The 20,791-nt window shown below is 39.9% G+C and overlaps 1 protein-coding gene across 2 annotated transcripts in view; it reads left to right on the forward strand.

Annotated features, from left to right (window-relative positions):
- Positions 1 to 19,524, forward strand: part of KDM5A (lysine demethylase 5A) — a 47,078-nt gene extending 27,554 nt beyond the window's left edge. Inside the window, exons 18-28 of one of the 2 annotated variants that reach the window (XM_015865707.2) lie at positions 150 to 264; positions 3,456 to 3,811; positions 4,284 to 4,422; positions 5,363 to 5,542; positions 5,804 to 5,965; positions 7,088 to 7,639; positions 8,422 to 8,565; positions 11,014 to 11,173; positions 11,500 to 11,720; positions 14,392 to 14,799; positions 16,137 to 19,524. In XM_015865707.2, coding sequence (XP_015721193.1) covers positions 150 to 264; positions 3,456 to 3,811; positions 4,284 to 4,422; positions 5,363 to 5,542; positions 5,804 to 5,965; positions 7,088 to 7,639; positions 8,422 to 8,565; positions 11,014 to 11,173; positions 11,500 to 11,720; positions 14,392 to 14,799; positions 16,137 to 16,349 — 2,650 coding nt within the window. In that variant the 3' untranslated portion in view covers positions 16,350 to 19,524. Of the gene's footprint in view, positions 1 to 146; positions 265 to 3,455; positions 3,812 to 4,283; positions 4,423 to 5,362; positions 5,543 to 5,803; positions 5,966 to 7,087; positions 7,640 to 8,421; positions 8,566 to 11,013; positions 11,174 to 11,499; positions 11,721 to 14,391; positions 14,800 to 16,136 lie in introns of both variants that reach the window. The other variant, XM_015865704.2, reaches the window with a different exon arrangement.
- Positions 19,525 to 20,791: the final 1,267 nt, after the last annotated feature.

The raw sequence follows: 20,791 nt of genomic DNA on the forward strand, positions 1-20,791 counted from the left end.
TTAATTCTTAAGGAGATTGGTTTTTTTGTTTGGCCTATTTCCTTGGGGTTCTCAATTGATATTGATATGCTTCTGTCACTGGGAGTAAACACAGGTGTCATCATTATTGTGTCTTTCATATAATGTTTCCTTGTTCATTCATACAGCAGACAGAGCCAAGATAGTGGAAGGACACGGACCAAGCTGACTATGGAGGAGCTGAAAGCATTTGTACATCAGTTATTTAGCTTGCCCTGTGTTATCAGTCAGGCCCGACAAGTAAAGGTAGGTTTACATCTGTTCCTTGGATATGCTGTGTTGTGCTTTTTTTAATCCTGGGCTTCTTTTTGTCTGTTAGTTTTGGTTTTCATATTTTATTTTATATGTGTGTTTTGTTTGGTAGATTTTTGTGTATTTGTTCCAACATAATATTGCCTGGTGTACAGGGCTTCAGCTTTTACTGTAAAGTGGATAGCTGCTTCATAGTGATATTTGCGGCCTCAAGAAGGAAAATACTCTGGATTCATCTAGATCAGTGTCTTCCTACTTTAATCTTACTATCGTCATTGAAGTTTTGCTGATTACATGTTGCTATCTATCCACAGTGGGATTAATGTTAACATGTAATTCCTGATCACTTGCAAGCACATGTCTAAGCGGGCAAGTATGGTGTTTGTACTGCAATAGTGTGCTCATGTAGTCATAACAGCTTAATATGTAGGGCTCAATGTTGTTGCCTAAGCGTGGATGTTTAGTGCCCTGTGAGTGGCACAGACCTATGCCATCTGGCCCTCATTCCCATATTGAAAGAATAGAATCACAGAAGATCATCTAGTTCAACCATTACCAATACTTCCCAGCTCTCAGCTAAATACCATAGATCTTGTGTGGCTGTCTCAGACTGGGTTGTAGTGTTTGATAGACAGCATTTAGGCTGCTGGAGCAGAGTGGTTTATGTGTATATACATACACTTTTCAAGATGCCTGTTAGATGGATGCAGTCAGATGTGGTGGTTTCATGGTTAAATCAAGAGAAAAGATCGCTTCCATCTGTCACTGACCAAGCAGCCCAATTTTATCTCAGTGAACCAGTTGCTTTTATTCCAGCATCATTAAAGCTATCTATAGCGGTGACATTTCCTGTTAAATCCTACCCTTCATATGTTTTTGCAGAATCTTCATAAGATTCTATTGGTGTGCTTCTTTAGGAGAGCATGGAGGCAGTAGTACTTCGGCAATTTTACACTTGAATCTGTAAATCTTTCCAGCCTTTGCTTTCAAGGTTTCAGTCCCCTTAATCTGTATGCATGGCCTATATTTCTTGTTCTTCATGCGTTTCTTTGCACCTGTCTTTGAGTGAATCTAGGCTAATAAGTGATCCAGATCATACTGATTCCCCTGGCTGCCATTATCGTTTATCACTCTGGCAGTTTGTATTACAGCAGGAGTTTTCAGCAGTAATCTTAATTTGTTTCTGTATCTCTGATGAAATGTTAAATACTGTTTGGCCTGCTAACCAACCTCCAGGAAAACTCTTCAGGAATCCTTAGTAAATACTTCTTTCCATCTTGAGAAATAGTTCTTGATGTATGTCAACCATTTATTAACTTGTGTTTTCTGTTGATACAGTTTTAAGAAATTGCTAAATTGAGGTCCTAAAGTTCTAAATGTCACCATATGTGCAGCTACCTCTCTAAGCAAACACATAGTAGAGGGATTTAATATTGGGCTTTCTGCCCATCTATATGATGTTGTTGAAAATAGTTACCTTCTGTAAACTCTCTAGGACTGCAGGATGCAGATTATCCAGGCCTGTTGACTGTAATTTTTATCCTTTTAAGATGTTCTTAAAACTGTTTCCCAGCAGTTAATTGAGTGGAAAGTGTATGATAGGAAGATCTTTCCAAATATTTACTAAGTGTTTTCTTTTCTGCCTCATGAAATTTTATCATCATATATTAATGGACCTGTGAGACTTTTAAGAGTTCATTGATTCTAGTGCATTTGATTCTAATGTATTTAAAACCTGCTTCAAATTAAGGAGCAGTCCATAGATGACAGAGCTGAAGACATCTTTTAGATTCTTTCTCAGTTTTCTGATTGCTTATTATATAGCAGTTTTTTTCTGCGGCATCTATTTTCTGGGTGAATTAAGACTTTTTGGTCATATAATAAACTCTTAACAGTTTTGATTTGTATTTTGTCAAAATATTTTCTCGCAGCTGCGATGGTGTCTCTGTTTTCTGTTTTTAGATAGCCTTAGAAAACAAACTGTGTTGAAATACACTATGTGCATGTGTAAGTTCCTGAGGCTTCAGCAGTTTTTAACTAGTAAAATTGATAAATCCCACAGTCCTACTCGTTAAAAATCATAGTCTTAGTTCTTGAATGAGGTCAGATGATGATCACTTAAAGCTATGTACTCACGAAACTTTGAGTGTGATTTTTGAATGCGATTACCCATCATCCAATCTAATTCATTATGTTTGGGTATTTTGGTATGGGTATTTTCTAACACAATAGGCTTGATAATTACTAGACTGTCACAATTTACTGTTGTTACTATGAAGCGTTCAGCATCTGTTTCCAATATTAGAAACCCTGTAATGCCAATCATGTTGGTTTTTTTTGTAAATGACTTTGTTTTCTAGGTGATCATGAAAAGCAACATCAGACAAGAAGGGCAGTAAGCACAGGTGTAGGAAATGAAGGTTTTGTTTCTCATTGTGGCCACTGACTTGCCATCAGTAGCATCCGACCTTTTTTTAAGAGATTCGGGTGTGAATCTATCAAGTATGCAGGTTAAATGCCCTTGAATAAATCTCCCATGGAGATATTCTCCTGTCTGATTTTTTTATTTAACTGCAGTTTCGAAACATGGGAATATGAACGAGTACAGCAATGTGGTTAGATCTTTTGTGAAATTCTCCTGTTGTTGGAGGGCTTTGCATTTTCATGTTTTTACTTTTTAAGCTAAAATCCTGTTGTGTTTCAGTAGTGAAAATGCCTTAGAAAATGGCAGTTGTAAACTCGACTATTGTTCTTTTAATGTTCCTTTAACTCTTGTTCGTTCTTTTCCCTTAGCATGTTGTGTTCTGTTATGTATTGTCAACCTCCAACAACTAATTAAAAAGATGACATCTTTGCAGAAGTCTCTCCTCAACCCACTGTTCTAAAATAAGCATTGTCTGGGCAGTCTGTAATATCTCGTTTTGTTGGGATCCGTCATTGGTTGCAGTTGTGTTATTTTAGTTGCAGATTTTGTTATAACTTATATGTATAAGAAGTGAAATAGTTCCTATGTCAGACTCGCTAGTTCTGATAGAACAGTTGACATTGTGTATAGAAACTTTGACTGACAGTGTGATGATCACATACAAACTCTCATCTGACTCATCCTACAGCCTACTTTGTTTTGATTCTATGGAATCAAATAATGTCTTTTTCTAAACACTTTTCACTATATGTTACTCCAGAATCTACTTGATGATGTGGAAGAGTTTCATGAGCGTGCTCAAGAAGCTATGATGGATGACGTCCCGGACTCATCCAAGCTGCAAGAGTTGATAGACATGGGCTCTGGTCTTTATGTAGAACTTCCTGAACTACCAAGGCTGAAGCAGGAGCTGCAGCAGGCACGGTGGCTGGATGAGGTGAGATCCACCCTTTTGGATCCCCAGAGGGTCACCCTCGATGTGATGAAGAAGCTGATCGACTCAGGTGTGGGCTTGGCACCACATCATGCTGTAGAGAAAGCCATGGCTGAGCTTCAGGAGTTACTCACAGTTTCGGAGAGGTGGGAGGAGAAAGCCAAGGTCTGCCTGCAGGCCAGGTGAGTGTTCCTCTGCAAACTGTTCTTGCAGATCACACTTCAGGGATTCTCAGCCTTTGTTGAGGAGTTGTGAAAAGTGGTGGCTTTGAAGATGTAGTCTACTCCTGTCATCGCCCAAGAATTGGGTTTGAAGTTCTTGATGAGTTACAGAAGGGCTGATTCACTTTTGTGTTATACAGTGGCTAGAAGGTGTGAGCAAACAAAGTAAAAGTGCTCAGTATGGTACACGACACCTTCTTTAATGTTAAGGAATTCTGATGCAGTGCCCTTTTGATGGACTTCAGATGACCGAGTTCAGCTTTGTGACCTTTGCTGTTACTTGGTATCCAGTAGCACCCTCCAAGAATAGAGCCATGATATATCCTATGCTGCTACGTGTAGTGATGAAGTCTCATCATCAGCCTGTCAAATTTGTGGCTTTAGATGGCTGGCATTGGTATTTTGTTTTTGTTTTTTTTTTTTTTAACTCTAGACCACGCCAAAGTATGATGGCCCTGGAGAGCATCGTGAACGAAGCAAAGAACATCCCCGCTTACCTGCCCAATGTGCTGGCGCTGAAAGAAGCCCTGCAGCGGGCTAGAGACTGGAGCGTCAAAGTGGAGGCCATTCAGGTAGGGGTTGCAGCAAGAACTGGACTCTTCTGTTTGCATCCTTTTGTTTAGACATGCTCTTTATTCCTAGCCCGCCTACCCACAGGTATGACCTGAAGGGATTCCTGTACTTGTTGAATGTACTTGTCATAGATGGTGCGCTTGAATTCCTTTTATTCTTTCTGTGCAACTGTCTCCCAACTCACTCTTCCATTTTTACGTCCCTTCCTCTTGCCCATTTCTTAAGAGATGTAAAAACTGACAATTTTGTTATGATAAAAATGTAACTCTAGAGGGCGGTATTTATTATTACTGTTTGATGTACTATCATTGGAGATACTTGCTGCAATGAAGTATGCTCTCCTCAAAGGTCTTTAGTTTTGGAGTTGGCAATGGGAATGTTTTGTTTTTCTCTCCATAATGTGTTGAATTCTTTGTCTAAGATATAATGGAACTGATAGCTGTAATGTTTTTGTCTGAATTAGATTGAAGTTAGTTATTAGTTCACTAGAGCCCCCTTTTCTGTTGCCCTACTCAGACAACGTGGACTGAAATTGATATGGTTTCTGTGATATTCACAGTATTATTAATGTCTGGATTGCAGCTGCTTTTCTTGTATCAAGTATTTATTGAGAACTGGAGTGAGAATCTCAATTGACTTTACGTCAGCCCCTGTAGAACTCTAAGATATGTAGCTTGCTGTTGAGCAGGTAAGATATAAAGCTGCCAGCTAGAAATGAAACATCTTACTCCCTAAGCCAGTTGGCCGCATCAGAATAGATGTTAAAGTAGAAACTGTATGAGAGAAAGTTTTAAAAATAGCAGTGAGATTGAAACCCTGCTCTTCTTTCCATTCAGTTCCTGTTTTTGTCACTGACTGAGACAGTATATGGCTTGAAATCAAACTATCCACTGACACAGTGGTGCAATATTTGACTCAGGGAATTTTCTTTTACCCCAGAATGGGAACAACTATGCCTACCTGGAGCAACTGGAGAGCTTGTCTGCCAAAGGCCGCCCAATACCAGTGCGCCTTGATGCTTTGCCACAACTGGAGTCACAGGTAGCTGCTGCACGGGCTTGGAGAGAGCGCACAGGAAGGACCTTCCTGAAGAAGAACTCGAGCTACAGTCTGTTACAGGTAAGCAGTGAAAGTACAGTGTCAAACTTCAGAAATGGATCTTGATGCTTTTCTGCTGTCTGGAAGGCACAATAGATTATCAAATTCTATTTGGTAATAGAATATAATAAGCTTCTGCTGAACTCAGGTGTAAAGAACAAAAAAAGACAAGTCTGTGTTTGGCTAGTCTTGTTTTGTGTATAAACCTCAACTGTTGCTTTTTAGGAAACAGATTAAACCCCTAATTCATGGGAGTGACATTGTAAGTTTTCTTGGTTACAGGTTCTGAGCCCTCGTACTGATATTGGTGTTTATGGAAGCAGTAAGAATAGGCGGAAGAGGGCAAAGGAGTTGATGGAGAAGGAGAAGGAAAAAGATCTTGATTTGGAATCCCTGAGTGAGCTGGAGGATGGGCTGGACGAGGCCAGGGACACAGCAGCTGTGGTAAGGAGCAATGAAAGGTAGTGTCTCCTGATACATGGATCTAATTTGTCTCTAGTCTGTGTAAAAATCTTACGGGAAATCTGATAAATATCTAATAATATTGGCACAGTAATATAGTTATAGTAACATAGCAGTGAAAGTAGAGGGAAGCACAGTTCAGCAAATAATTACAAGTATATAATATGTATCTGGCTATGTAAATGGCTTAAATGCTCCTGGTCTAATAATGTGTGGCTGTTCTTCTAATTTTCTGACAGGACTTCATTACATGCGAGGTGAGATGCAGTTCATAAGCAGTACCCAGCACACTACTATTGGTTAAATTTATGCAGTATACTTAGTTGAAGTAAATCCTATTTCAGGTTGTTTTGGAAATTGCTCCTTTGATTCTTAAGATTTGATGGTAGTGGTTTGCTGACATGAGTCAACAGATTTTAAAAGTGTGTTCTAAATTTGCTGACCTTAGACCTTGCCTGCCGTGCTGTAGAAAGTCTTTTTATTTGAGCATTGTCCTTCCTTGTTCCTACATGAAGAGTATCCGAGTGCTATCTGTAAGGCTTCATCCTGGAAACTGGGTAGGAAACAGCGTTTCATTTATTCTTCTTTGTTGGGAGGATATTGATGCAGCTTATCAGAAGAACTTGTTGTCATCTGGCTGCCCTTCCTCCACAAACAAAGAAAATACATGCAGAATCTTTAATTTAGCTTGTATACAACCAATTTTATCTTACTATGCTTCATTATATTTGTTTGAGTAGAGACACTGAGGAAATAGAAGTTGCTTCAGGAAGATAAACTGTCTCTTTGAATTTCCTGCTGCTGTCAGCATTTAAACAATATCTGTTTCTCTTGTGTTCTTATAATGGATTTAATTATGAATTTCAGAATTCTTTTAAACAGAGAACATTAAGATTTGTACGGTGGTTCTGTCAGGAGGACATAGAGGAGCAGTATGTAATTGAGGAGGCATTGTAACTGAAGTTTTAAATGGGTCGCACAATCTCTTAATTTTGGGCTAGTTTTACTAAAATTTCCTGATGTGTCTTTTCCTTTTCTGTGTTGCTAATAAAAAGTGATCTCTTCTAGGTGTGAAGGTCATGAACTGTTTCTGTCTTTGGATAGGTGGCCATATTCAAGGAGCGGGAACAGAAGGAGATTGAAGCCATGCACACTCTCAGAGCAGCTAACCTGGCCAAGATGACTATGGTGGATCGTATAGAAGAAGTCAAATTCTGTGTCTGCCGCAAGACAGCTAGTGGATTCATGCTACAGTGTGAGCTGTGCAAAGACTGGTTCCATAGCGGCTGCGTGCCTCTCCCCAAAACAAGTTCTCAGAAGAAGGGCTCTAGTTGGCAAGCCAAAGAAGTGAAGTTTTTGTGTCCGCTTTGCATGCGTTCTCGAAGGCCACGTCTTGAGACAATACTCTCTCTGCTGGTGTCCTTGCAGAAGCTGCCTGTACGGCTCCCGGAAGGGGAGGCATTGCAGTGCTTGACAGAACGTGCCATGAGTTGGCAGGATCGAGCACGACAAGCTTTGGCTACTGATGAGCTGTCTTCTGCTTTGGCTAAGCTTTCTGTGCTCAGCCAGCGAATGGTGGAGCAGGCAGCACGGGAGAAAACAGAGAAAATAATCAGTGCAGAGCTACAGAAGGCAGCAGCCAACCCAGATCTGCAGGTAGGGGTGTGAATGTCTTATGCACTGTGCTGGTCATTCTTCACTGTGTCAAAATTCCTTACCTTTCAGAGAAGCTTGGAGGGGAGAGAGCAGTTAGGCTGAGAATTCTAATGTTTAGGCAGCTGTTAATTTCAGGTTCTTACAACAGGTATACTGTTTCGAACTCACTGCCAGTAGCAACTATTGAAGCATAAGGGATGCTGGTTCAAATGCTGCAGCCAGCTAATGGCCTGAGGATTTTTGAGGCAGTGGCTACTTTGGTGTCAAAGTTCCATCTACCTCTGACAGAATCAAAAGTATCTGTATTTATAAGTTCTAATGGATTTCTTGGGATTTTGATATCTTAGGAAACTTTATCAAGGACAACAGGGAATCACTGGTACTTTTTGCAGTTGGCTTGCTCATCTTGAGATCCATATGATCTCATATGATGCCATGGTAAAGAAATATGTACAGATCCAGCTGTACAAATGAGTATAATAAGTACATTTAAGTATAATATTAAGTATATAGAAGTATAACTGGTATAATTTGGTACCTGTGAACAACAGTAGCTATATCTTCTTGGTAGCTCTTATGCAAAAACTTGGAAATAAAGTCTGAAAGAACCTATTTCTGTAGCTATTTCCCAGTCTTTCTTCTCAGCTTGCTATGAATGGGCGCCAGGCAGTTGTCTTCAGGCATAAAGAACCACCCTTTTCATAGTGACTATGACCTCAACTTTTCAATAGATTTTTCTAGAAACTTCGCTGTTTCAATCTCTTACTCTGTTTTTCTTTCAGGGACACTTAACTAGTTTCCAGCAGTCAGCCTTTAACAGAGTGATAGGGAGTGTGTCCTCTTCCCCTCGCCAGACTTTGGATTATGATGATGAAGAGACAGACTCTGATGAAGACATCAGGGAAACATATGGCTATGACATAAAGGTGAGTAATCCACTGTGGCTTGTCTGTGTGGAGTTAATTCAGAACACCTGTTTCCTATTTAATTCAATTTAATCCAGAATATTTCAAGCTACTAAGAATATTCTGCCCTGGCTTCTGTTGCAGAAGACATACTTCTTAGTTTTGAGTGTCTTAGCTTTGGAATTTAGGCAAGTTCTGTAATATTTTCTTTTAATATTTTTAAGTGTCCTGTGATTGAATTTCAAAAGGTTCTTTCTAGTGCTAAAGAGAAAACTGCTTCTCCTGGGATTTCTATTCACAGTACCATTGAGATTGGACATTGTCTTTATGCCTCTTCCAGAGATGTTATGATTCATAAATGACTAATGTTTGGAGAGCTCTTAATTGGTTTCCACTGTAGCAAAACATAAGTCTTCGAAAGCTTCATGCCCTGTAAGAAGTTCCTTGATGTCAGAGACACTTACACATTTTCATACCTTTATCTTTGTTCAACCCACATGTAAAAGGAGGTACATCTGTTCAGTTTTGATATATGGAACTGCTCAGGTCTCGATCTGTGGTTCACGTTGTGAAACTGACGTTGTGATCCAGCTCAGAAACTGTCGTGGCAGTTGTTAGACTTTATATATACAGTCATGAGAGAAGGCAATTGTAGAGCTAGCCAAGCGTTGTCAGTATGATGTATTTCATTTTAGTACTTCTGAAATGTCTTTCTTGTATGTATGCAGATGAAAGCGATGTCTCTGTTTCTTCTTACGTAGTAGTTTCTATTTAGCAGTAGTGTCATTTCTAATTTTAAAAAGTGAGATTGTAGAGGTTCTTTTAAGTCACACTTTCTGCTTTCTAGAGGAACAGTGAATTTTACAGATATGTTCTGCTTCAATCTCCTGTTCTTACTAACTTGTTTCTAAGTAGCTTTATGAAATTACATACATTTGTCTTGCAGCCCCGTGTGAGATGCCGACAAGTCTAAATTGTAATTGAATACTACAACTTTTAATTAGAACATCTTCATTAGAAAAATGCTGCGAACTGTTCTTTGCATGGGAAGTTATAATAAGGTGTCTCTGAAAGATGTGGCACATTCTGAGTTTATGATGAAAGGAAGCGTATGTCTGGAAAGATGGCATATGCTTGTCAGGATGCGAGGGTATTGCAGGAGTGTAATTTCATTTCTGTTGAGTGCATTCTGTTGTCATGATTTCAAAATCTGTTACTTATCCTTTTGATTTAGATGTCCATCATTATGTGTAACTGTAAAAACCTGAAGTAAAAATGTGACAAAACAAAGCAGATAGGAACCAGAAATGTCTTGTTAGGACAGCTAATGTGATTGGAAGTGCAGACAAATTTCCAGTCAGCCATATTCCTCAGTTCTAACCTACATGCTGCAGAGTTCAAAAGAAATGGCAAAGTAACTCAGTATTGAATTCTATATAATGTTGGATTTCAGGTGTTTCTTCCCATTTTTGGCTTATAAATGTTTTCCAGGGGAATAATGAGCTTAAAAATGATGCACAGAGATTATGCCATGGAAATAGGAGTTTATTAATTTCACCTGTAGGAGTGAGGAAGAAGAGAGAGAAGTGAATACTAGCAGATGTCAGGGTATCTACTGATATGGGTTTGTACCTTTGGATTTTCGGCTTAATATAATACAAAATCAAAACAAAGATTTTCCCCACCTCTTAAGACATTCCTATCCTCTTTCTATTTATAGATCCACCTGCACCTGCATCACGTTCATTACATTTATTTTTGCAATGCATTCAAGATGTCAAGCAGTCAGCTTTATGAGATGCACTGAGTACAAACCAGTGCTATCATTAGTGTTTCCCTGAAAGTATTCACAACATATTATTAAGTATTACAGCCCTTCTCTTTTTTAGCGTTTGCATCTTAACATTGTCCAAGATCACCATTAAAATCCTGATTTCAGGGCAAAATTTGATTTTTATTTATTGCTGCCATTCTGTGGCCATCCATCTATTGATATTTAGAACTTATCAACATGAAACATGCAGTTTTGTCAGTCCCCTGTAAGGTCTTCATTTCTTTCAATAATAACCATTATTTACTTTGTATACTTCTGTTTTATTTAAGATGCCAGTCTTTATGATCTTGCAGTCAAAGTTTTCAAACATAACTGAGTAAGCTAAGTGAGAGACTCATCACGTTGGCTGCTGAAGACCTCATGTGAGGGAATGCTTAGGGAAGAAACTTGACAAATATGACTCACACACTGATTAAAGAATTAGAATTCACTTGCCTCCACAGCTGCTGCATTCTTCTATTATTTACATAGGGACTTAATTTCTACCTTTTTCCAGTGGTGTTGGTGTCTATGTTGGGGATACTCTGAAGGAGGGTTTTAGGAACAGTAAACTGTTTGGTCTTAGAATTTACTTTGAGGTAAGCGTTTGTTAGAGCCAGATGTTACATTTTTCTTTTCCTGTGGGTCTTTTTCAGGACAATGCCAGCATAAAATCTTCTAGCAGCTTAGAACCGAATTTGTTTTGTGATGAGGAAATCCCCATTAAATCAGAGGAAGTGGTGACACATATGTGGACTGCTCCCTCATTCTGTGCCGAACATGCGTATTCATCTGCTTCTAAAAGCTGCTCTCAAGGTATTTGCTTTCCTATGCATTGGGATAAAATTGAACGAACAACTGGAATGAGCGATCGGAGAGCAAGAAAGGAAACACTCTATTGCCTCTGCTAGTTGTAGAGGATATGCTCTAAAGAGAGCATATAAAAAGAGATTAACATTGCAGTTCAAATGCTCATATTTAAAGCTGTTTCCGTGATTTTTGTGGATTTTTCTTTTTCTTTTTTTTTTCTTTTGCTTGGGATTGCTTCCATCTTTAAGTAGCTGTTGTGCAAAGTATGTTATTTCTTATCCTGTTTTGATCTCATCCTTTTACCTTCATGCAACTTGTCTCCTGTCTGAAAGGTTCCAGCACTCCAAGAAAACAGCCTCGGAAAAGTCCACTGGTACCTCGCAGTTTAGAGCCCCCTGTACTGGAACTATCACCTGGAGCAAAGGCTCAGTTAGAAGATCTAATGATGGTGGGAGATCTGCTGGAGGTATCACTGGATGAAACTCAGCACATCTGGCGGATTTTACAGGCTACTCATCCACCCTCTGAAGACAGATTCCTTCATGTAATGGAGGTATGAACTTGTAGAAATATTCTAGTATAGGAAAAACATCTTTTACAGTGTTGTTTTTTTTTTTAATGAGCTCACAAGAGGAAAGCGTTTAACATACTTAATTTTTTTTTATGACAAGGTTACTCAATTAGCTGACTAAAGGAAATCAGTTGATGTAACCTTTTTGGATTTTAGCAAATATTTCAATACCAGCTCTCTTAGTATCCTTCTGGACAAAATGCCCAGCCTGCAGCTAGACAAAAAGATGGGTGAAAATTGGCTGGAGTGTCAGGCTGGAGGGTTAACAGTAAATGAAGTTGCATAAGGCTGGCAGACAAACACTATTGGGGTTCTGTTTTAGAATTAAAGAATCAATTGAGCTGGGAAGAAGAATGGCAGGTGTGGATCTCTTGTCTAACGACACCAATAGGAGGAGGAGGGTGTTGTTGGGTATTTGGAGAAGGTTCTTCATCTGAGAGTTGTCAGGCACTGTTACAGGCTCTCCAGGACAGTGATCATGGCACCAAGCCTGCCAGATTTCAAGAAGCATGTGGACAAATGCTCTCAGACATAGGGTTTGAATGTGGGAGGTAGTTGTATGTGGAACCAGGTATTGCTTGTATTGGTCCTTAAAGACCATCCACTTCCTACCCACCTGCCTTGAGCAGGGCTGTCACCCAACAGCTCAGGCTGCCTAGAGCCCCATCCAACCTGGACTTGAGCACCTCCAGGAATGGGACACACACAGCTTCTCTGGGCAGTCTGTGTCAGGGCCTCATAACTCTCAGAGTAAAGAATTTCTTCTGAACATCAAACCTAAATCTTCGTCTTTTACTTTATAACTGATGTCCCGTGTCCTGTCATGATCTGTCTGTGTGAAAAGTCAATTTCCATCCTGTTTAAAAGTTCTCTTTAAGTACTGAAAGACCACAGATACGTCTCCTTGAAGCCTTCTCTTTTCCAGATTGAATATGCCCAGCTCCCTCAGCCCTTCTTTAATATGGACAGCTTGTACCTAAATAATATTCTTAAATTGCTAAGTTTATGTTGCCGGGGAAAGTACATTGTTTTTAACGTAGGTAACAAGATTCCAGTTCTCAACAAAATAGCCAAGGCACTCTTATTTTTTCAAAATTTTCTATGAAAATGTGCTGACTTCTCTGCTAGTACTGAATGAGGCAGGGGGTATGTGGTGATTCTAAGGTCTAGTTCAAATTGTTTGTGCCTCATTCATGCTGTGGCTAAATAGTGTGTATCAATGCAGGTTGTGTGTTAGAAGAGAATGTAAACTCTTGTGTTGGAGCTGTAGTGGCATCCATCCTTCATTCTGTGTCACCTGAAGATAGGGTCGCTTTGACCATATAAAGTTACAGAGTACATCATTGCTATTTCCTGTACTGAAAAGAACAGGAAATATGCTGAGGATTATTCCTTCTTCACAGAAGCATAAAATGGGTTACATTATTTTTGAACAGTAATGCATACTGATCAGTTATCTCATTCTTTTGAGTGCCATCCAATACAGTGGGTAAGTCAAGATGCTGCCAAACTGCTAGCTTATAGGGCAGTAGTATAAAGCAGATCCTGCTTCCAGTGAAGTACTGCATTACTATGTTTAGACCTAGGGACTTCATAAGATTATTTTTTCTTTAAATGTTATAGTTTGGGTATAGTTTTTTGGTTTTTTTTTTAATGAACAATTTAAATACCAGCAAATAGCGCTTTATAAATAGCATACCACAGTGTTACACTGATGGTTAAAAACAGCTTTGTGGGTGGAGGGTAGGGTTCAACATTTTTCTGGTTAATCTCTGTGAATACTTATTTGGCCAGAATTACTCATTTTGATTTGAATACCTTTCTTTGTCTACTTAAATGCAAAATAGGTAGACTTCTACAAAACAGCCTTCAGAGAACATGTTATAGGGCGGAGGAGCTATATTAAGTAATGTACAGTAAACAGACGCAGTCTTTACTGGCCTGTAGTATGTTCTTAATCTATTAATGTAATTAAGGTTAAAGTATATGGCTGAATTAACTTGGACTGAGTCAGCCTTGTTTGTGTGAAGTGGTTATAAATAGGACTTGTTACCTACAATGACAGTTTGCCAATTATAAACCCCGTTTTCAATCTGAATCTGCTGCTTAAGAGTGTTTAATAACATCAGGTTTTTTTATAGTGTGTCCTGGTTTGGGAGCTATTCAAATAATGAATCTGTTGCATTCTTCTCTTGCTGGAGTTGATAAAACTCGTTAGGAATTCAGCAATTGTTCTGTACTAATCTCCAGAATAGCAATTGCTTTCTCTCAAAAATAATTACAGGGAAGACTGACCTAGGATGAAAAACAAGCAAGAATATCTAACAATCAATCTTCCTAACTTTTACTGAAAAGCAATGTGAGTAGGGAGTTGTGATTACTGCCTGTTTTTTCTCCTTACTTTTGCTGATATTTTACTTTTTTCCACTAGACCTTCTAAATTCACTGTACTTCGGGTACTTAAGACTTTTATTTAAGTATAGTGAAGTTGAGCCTCTTTTGCTTAGGCTTTGTGACAGTATGATGTTGGGTAAGTTTCTTCCACCATGTTAGGATAATGGCAGAGGTGAGTACATCTTAAACCACAGATTTATGGTCTATGGAAATTTGCGCGGGAAAAACCCAACAGTCTCTTTTTTTCCCTTTTATGAAGGATGACAGCATGGATGAGAAACCACTGAAAATGAGAGGGAGAGACTCATCTGAGAGGAAGCGGAAACGAAAGCTGGAGAGAGCAGAACAGTTCTTTGGAGATATGAAGCAAAAGTCTAAAGAGTTGAAAAAACTAGAGAAACCGAAGAAAAAGAAGCTAAAACTCACCATGGACAAGACAAAGGAGCTGAACAAGCTGGCAAAGAAACTGGCCAAGGAAGAGGAGCGGAAGAAGCGAGAGAAGGCGGTTGTGGCCAAGGTGGAGCTGGCAAAGGAGAGCACAGAGAAAAAAAGAGAGAAGAAGGTTCTAGATATTCCTTCTAAGTATGACTGGTCAGGAGCTGAGGAGTCAGATGATGAGAATGCAGTATGTGCTGCACAGAACTGCCAGAGGCCCTGCAAGGACAAAGTGAGTTTTTGCTTAGTCCCAGCACAGTCAATTTCATGCAAAGTGAATTCAATAATAAGGCTGAACAGCTTGAGTAACAAAAGTAGAATAATTTGAAGTGAGAAGGTATTAAGTAGTACTTGGGTAAGTATGTAAATGTGAATAAAACTTGACAAACTTGTCTCATTCTCCTGGCCACTTCAAAACAGGAGGGGAAGATGAGAAATTACGATCTGGAATAAAGTACTCTATTTTGGTTGGGAAGTTTAACCTCTTCAAACTGGACTGCTGTGTAACTCTTTACTGGTAATGCAGAACATGGGTTGTTTGATTCAAAGAATTCGTCACCTCAGTGATAAATGTTCCGGATCGCATTCGGTTTCTGAGCAGAAGTGGGTTGTACAACACTGCTAAATGTAGTACATTTTCAGTATTTCCTGCGTGCAGCTTGTGAGCAGTGATGCTGCTGGGTTGACAAACTGCACTGCTTCATGTTGCTTTTGGGAGGTGGATAATCAGCGATTTTAGAATCAATTGGTTTATTACAAAAAAACATTTGATCTGCTTTTCTGTGTGACACTTCCTGTTCTGACTGTCAGCTTTTAAACACACACTGCTTGATGATCAGTCTTCACAGAGTGTTTTTCAGATTGTTTTTGTGGGGTTTTTTTTTTGCTGCTTTAAAAACAGAAAACCTTTCAGTAATAGCTGAAGGATTGACCCTATACCTCACTCGTTTGCACCAGAGAGTATGATCAAATATACATCCAGAGATTTAGTTCAGTCTTTTTTCAGAATACAGATACGGAATGTAAGTGTTCAGATGAGTGTGAAAGGACTGTCTTTGAAGTCCTAGTCTTAGGCCAAAGTTAGATATTTCCCTGGAAGATAATTGACCCATAAGATAGTACAGTCTTTTTTCAACTGTTCTCTTTACAGATATCTCAGTTATGTTTTACAGGAGTTGATATGGTGAGAGACAGGAGTGTTCATGTTATAAAGAATGTCGTGCTAGAGTCATCAAGCTTCCATAAATGAAACTGAGTAATCGTAATTATACAATCATAGCTTTTCAGGGAATGCCTTCCTTTCCATAAGGCTAGATGTGTGTTTTTACTTTCACTAAGTGAATGCAGTACAAGTGCAAAATGGCAGGTATGGGAGTGTAATTCTGAAGCTGCTCAGAAGGAGCAGTGTTGTTGGGAAAGTACTACTTTTTAAGCTGAAGCAACTTGTTAAAACAGGTTCTGTAGGGCATTAATTTGTGCCATGCACTTTTTGCATTCTCAGTATATCAGGTGGATTTAATAGAATGCATTTTCTTCATGGAACCTCTTTTCTGTCTCTCCTTCTTGCAGGTAGACTGGGTGCAGTGTGATGGTGGCTGCGATGAGTGGTTTCATCAAGTTTGCGTTGGTGTCTCTCCAGAAATGGCTGAGAATGAGGATTACATCTGTATAAACTGTGCAAAGAAAACGATGCAGGGACCAAGCAGCCCTGCTCATGCGCCACCTCCTTCTTTCTTGTTGAGCTACAAACTCCCAATGGAAGATCTTAAGGAGACAAGTTAGCAACTGCTTGATGTCTGGAACTTGCTGAGAAAACGGACTGCTGAAACCCCTACAGAAAGAGAGGGTTTGAATCTAATGTAGCCACTGAGCTTCACTTCCAAGGATGTACAGACCTGCAGCAGAGTTGGTCCCTTCCTTTACAGCTGGCTTCCTTCATACAGCAGGGACGTCAAGGCACAGTGGTTCTGACTCATCTATGCAGACACCGCCTCATTAGGAGCTGCAGCCAGTGTTTTGACTTGAGTATTTCCATCTTTGAGAGTGGCTGTTGCTCTTAGAGACTGAGCTAACCCGAGGCTGTTAGATTAGACGCTTCAGGGTGTTAGAAGTCCATGTTGGCGGTGGAGCTGGCCTGGAGTTGGTGGCATGGGCTGGTGCTTATAGCCATACCAGGTTGCCCTAAGGAGGTTTTGGAAGTTATCTTTTGCCTTCTCCTGCCAACCCAGTGAGAAGGGCAGTGTCTTGAGAGAGTTAAGTTGTCTCCATATCCAGGCGGCTAACACTACTCTATAAGGATGGGAGCAAGTGGATGACTGAATGAATTTCTCATTTGTAGCTAATGGGCAGAGGAGCTCATGATCTCAGAAATAGCAAAGGTTCTGTGTACCAAAAAGAAACCCAATTGTACTCCACTAGCAAAATTTTTACCTTAGTGGGGGACAGCTGATCTTCCTGTCCTGAGGAGGGCCAGGATAAAATGATGTTTATCTTGACCAGAGCTTGTGAAAAGCAGAGTGCTTCCCTTTCTGCAGGGGTGCCCTCTCCTGTTCTAGGCTTTGCTTAGAGTTCTGCACTCCTGCACGTTAAAGTTGTCTCACGCAGGATGAGGCTGGCAAGGTGGTACAGGGCACCAGCTTCTGTGATCTGTACCCAGGAATGGGAAGGAAAGAAGACAGCCCACTTACCTCAGAGGTTACACTGACATGTGCTTCTGTGAAAAGTTTCACTCACAACTATTTCCAGTATCACCAGGCTATGGGCATGACCTCAAGAGATACCAGCAAGCAGTCTGCAGATACTGTTCACAGTGCAAACTCCCCTCCCCGCTGGCCTTGCTGGATGCGTACCAGTCAGCAACAGTTCTTGTTCAAAGTTACCCCTGGCTTTGCCAGAGGACCAGAGGGCTTGGGGTCATCCCGGGTGACAGTTGTTTTAGTAAATCCATTTTTAAAGAAGGACTTGTTTTTACTTTTTTCTAAATGTCTCAGACTACTGACTTGTTCTATAAATAGATTATTTTTCTTTGATTTTTTTATACTTACCACTGTTAACCAGCAGCACAGACAGAGGTTCACAAAGCAAAAACCTGCCCGTGGGCTTGGGTTTTTTTACTCCATTCCTTCCTTGTAGTACAAGGAATTAGCAGTTACCTTCCCCATTCTAGCCTGACCAGCTGCCTGTGTTTAAATAGGTAAATACATTTCACGTGCTACCTTTGTGTTTGGGTTTGTTCCTATTTAGTGGGGCATCTGGGCCTTAATGACTCCAGTCGGCCTGGCTTTTGTGTATGTGAATGTCTGAAGCCAGCCACTGGGCTGTCTTGTCCCCGCCTTCAACTCGCTCCCTATTGTGTTTCCATTCTTCTGCAGTTCTAGGAGTGTTGTAAGTAGTGTCCAGTCTTACTAGGAGCTGGATTGGGATTTAAAAGAAAATTGACTAAAACAAAAGTGTTCTGTCTTGACTGTTCTGTGTCCATTCTCTTGTTCTCTGATATTTGGAAGTTTATTTATCTGACAGAATTGTCCGTCCAGAAAAAAACACACACACAAAAAAAACCCAACCTCATCTCAGGTAGATGAACGTTATTGGTTTGTTTTATTTGTGCCTGCTACCTGGGGAGAAGGAAGATGTGCAACAGAGAAGAGGTAGGGCGGAGGGCAGAAGGTGCAGGATCTTGGGAGTTTTTTGAGTGCTAATTGGTCACAGGCTTCTAATTCCTGCTCCTTAAAGGCAAATGTGTTAAATGGAAGCTGTGGTTAAGCGTGTGGCTGAACAGGCACCCTGACAAACTTAAGAGTATTATTGGTTTACTTAGTTATGAAGGAGTCTATGCTATAGCTAGACGTGACCTCTTTTTTGCATCCACTTACAATTTTTTTTTCCTTTTCTTCTCGATGTACGTTTAGTTTTGGTAAACTGGTTTAAACAGTTGTTACTTTCCTTCAGGCTTTAACTGATGGTACTACATAAACGTTTCCCTATATGGAGTGGATAGACTCTCTGTCACAGATGTTTAATCGTTCCAGAAGTAGACTAGTACAAGATTTTGTAAAGAATCCCAGTGTCTGTATTCTTTCATGACTCCTAGAATTCGTGACACAACAAGGAAAATATGGTCAGCATATCCTGTTAACTGTTGAGCATATCCTCTTTAACCATTCTTACGTTCTCTGTCGTGATAAAAGTCATTGTTATGTGTAATTTATCATCAACTGGAAAGAGTTCTTTTAGTAAATCTGCATTGAATGTTCTTGTTTCTCTGAGTAGAAGGTTGTGATCGTGACCAGGAGGAAGCAAAGAGCTATACAGTGCAGTGGTCGATCATTCTGCTTGTAACGGGCATAGAAAACAGCGAACGAAATGGGCAAGTAGTCACCTTCTTAGTAGCTGTTTTCATGTGATCTCATATGACGAGGTTTTGACTTCCTCAAAAGGAGATTGCTGCACTTCTTTAGTTGCGTGTTTCCCCATCTGCTTTTGGGTAAGGTGTTCATAAACTGAAGACCATTATTAGCTTTACATCTTGCTGTTGAAACATTTATTTTTTAAAAGCATAATTCTTCCCAAAGGATTTGCTGATAGTATAACGATTTTGAATAAATGTTGACTTTTTGAAAAAAAATATCTGTAGACATGTAGTAGGTGGTTTCAAAAGAACAACAACAGAACACAACAGATTTCAGCTGTGATGCTGTCTCCACGTCTTAGGTCGTAGAATTGTTAGGAAAACATATGAAGAAGTAAACCAAAGTTATGCTAAGGAAATCGTTTTCGTGATTTCTCATGCTTTAGAGACAGCTTTTCAATATATCCAACATCTGAGCGCTTGTGTACCTGGTACAGTACATGACTTAATACTGTATTCCACAGAGGATATTAACCACAGTTCTTGTTCCTCATGTGTCAAAGAAATAAGCAGAGCTGTTGATTGGAATTAAAGCTGGCTGGGACTTGGGTTGTGCCTGGATTTGGGCTGCTTTAGTTGAATAGAGATAAACTTCACTCCTGAACTCTTCAGTGCCATTACTTTTTAGGATTTATGTTTTTTACAGAGTAATTGTACCTGAATGTGTATGTATGCGGCCTGGGCTATTTGATAACGAAGGCTTAAGTTAAAACTGATGGTGCAATGAAAACTATATTGAGTTATTAGAATGCAGTGTTACACAGCATAACGGAAACAGATGTCTGTGTGTTTTGTTAGCCACACTGTGGAGCTTGCATTCTTGTTTTCAGCTTTTAGAATCATTGAATAGTTTAGGTTGAAGAGGCTTCAGAAGGTCATTTAGATCAACTTCTCCTTATCAAAGCAGAGCTGACTTTGAAAGTAGGTCAAGTTTTGTGTATTTCCAGGATGTTTGACAGCCTCTACAATTTCCTGTTCAGTTTTGTAGCATCCTCAGTGTGTATTTTTTTTTCTGATGCTCAGTCAGATTCACTTGCTATGACTTTCTTACTGCCTCTTCTACTTTTTCTTTTGAGAAGAGCTTGGCTCTCTTTCCTATGATTATCCAGTAGATGTTTGTAGTCTGCAGACCCTGCAACCTTAATTTCCAGGTTGAACAATCCCAGCATAGCCTCCTTTGGGCCACATCACATGTTAGTCTTTTAACAGTTTTGTTGGTTCTGTGCTATGCTCAGATTTGTTAATATCTGTTTTTGTACTGGGAAGCCCCAAAACTGGTCATGAACTCCAGATCTGCCCTACAAGTGTTGAATACAGGAGAAAAATCACTTCCTTTAACCTCTTGGCAATGCATTTCCTATGCAGCCTGGTATGGGGTTGGCCTTCATGACAGTCAGGAGTGATGCTGCTGACACTTATTGTGTCCACCGTTATTCCCAGGTCCCTTGGTTTATTTTTTCCTAGATGCAGATCTGATGAGCTTAATGAGTTTTCCATCAGCCCATCACTCCAACCAGTACCAAAGCAACTGGGTGAACTTTCCTCCAATGTTTTAGGTTGTCCTGCTCTCCTCCTCCCCCATTATTCAGTTTGGTGTTATCTGCCAGTTTGCCGAGGGCACAACATATCCCATCACCAGGTAAGTAAGACATAAAACACTGTTGCTTTCACTACCAGCCATGGAGAGGTACTCCATTCCCAGCTGACTGTTTCAAACTGTTGATTGCTAGTCACAGCAATGCACAGTTTTCCATCCATTTTGTGGGATTTCCATCCACTCCACATTTTGTTGTAAGATGGGGTAAACATCCACTGC

The sequence above is a fragment of the Coturnix japonica genome, chromosome 1 (assembly GCF_001577835.2).
Source record: "Coturnix japonica isolate 7356 chromosome 1, Coturnix japonica 2.1, whole genome shotgun sequence".
Lineage (NCBI taxonomy): Eukaryota > Metazoa > Chordata > Aves > Galliformes > Phasianidae > Coturnix > Coturnix japonica.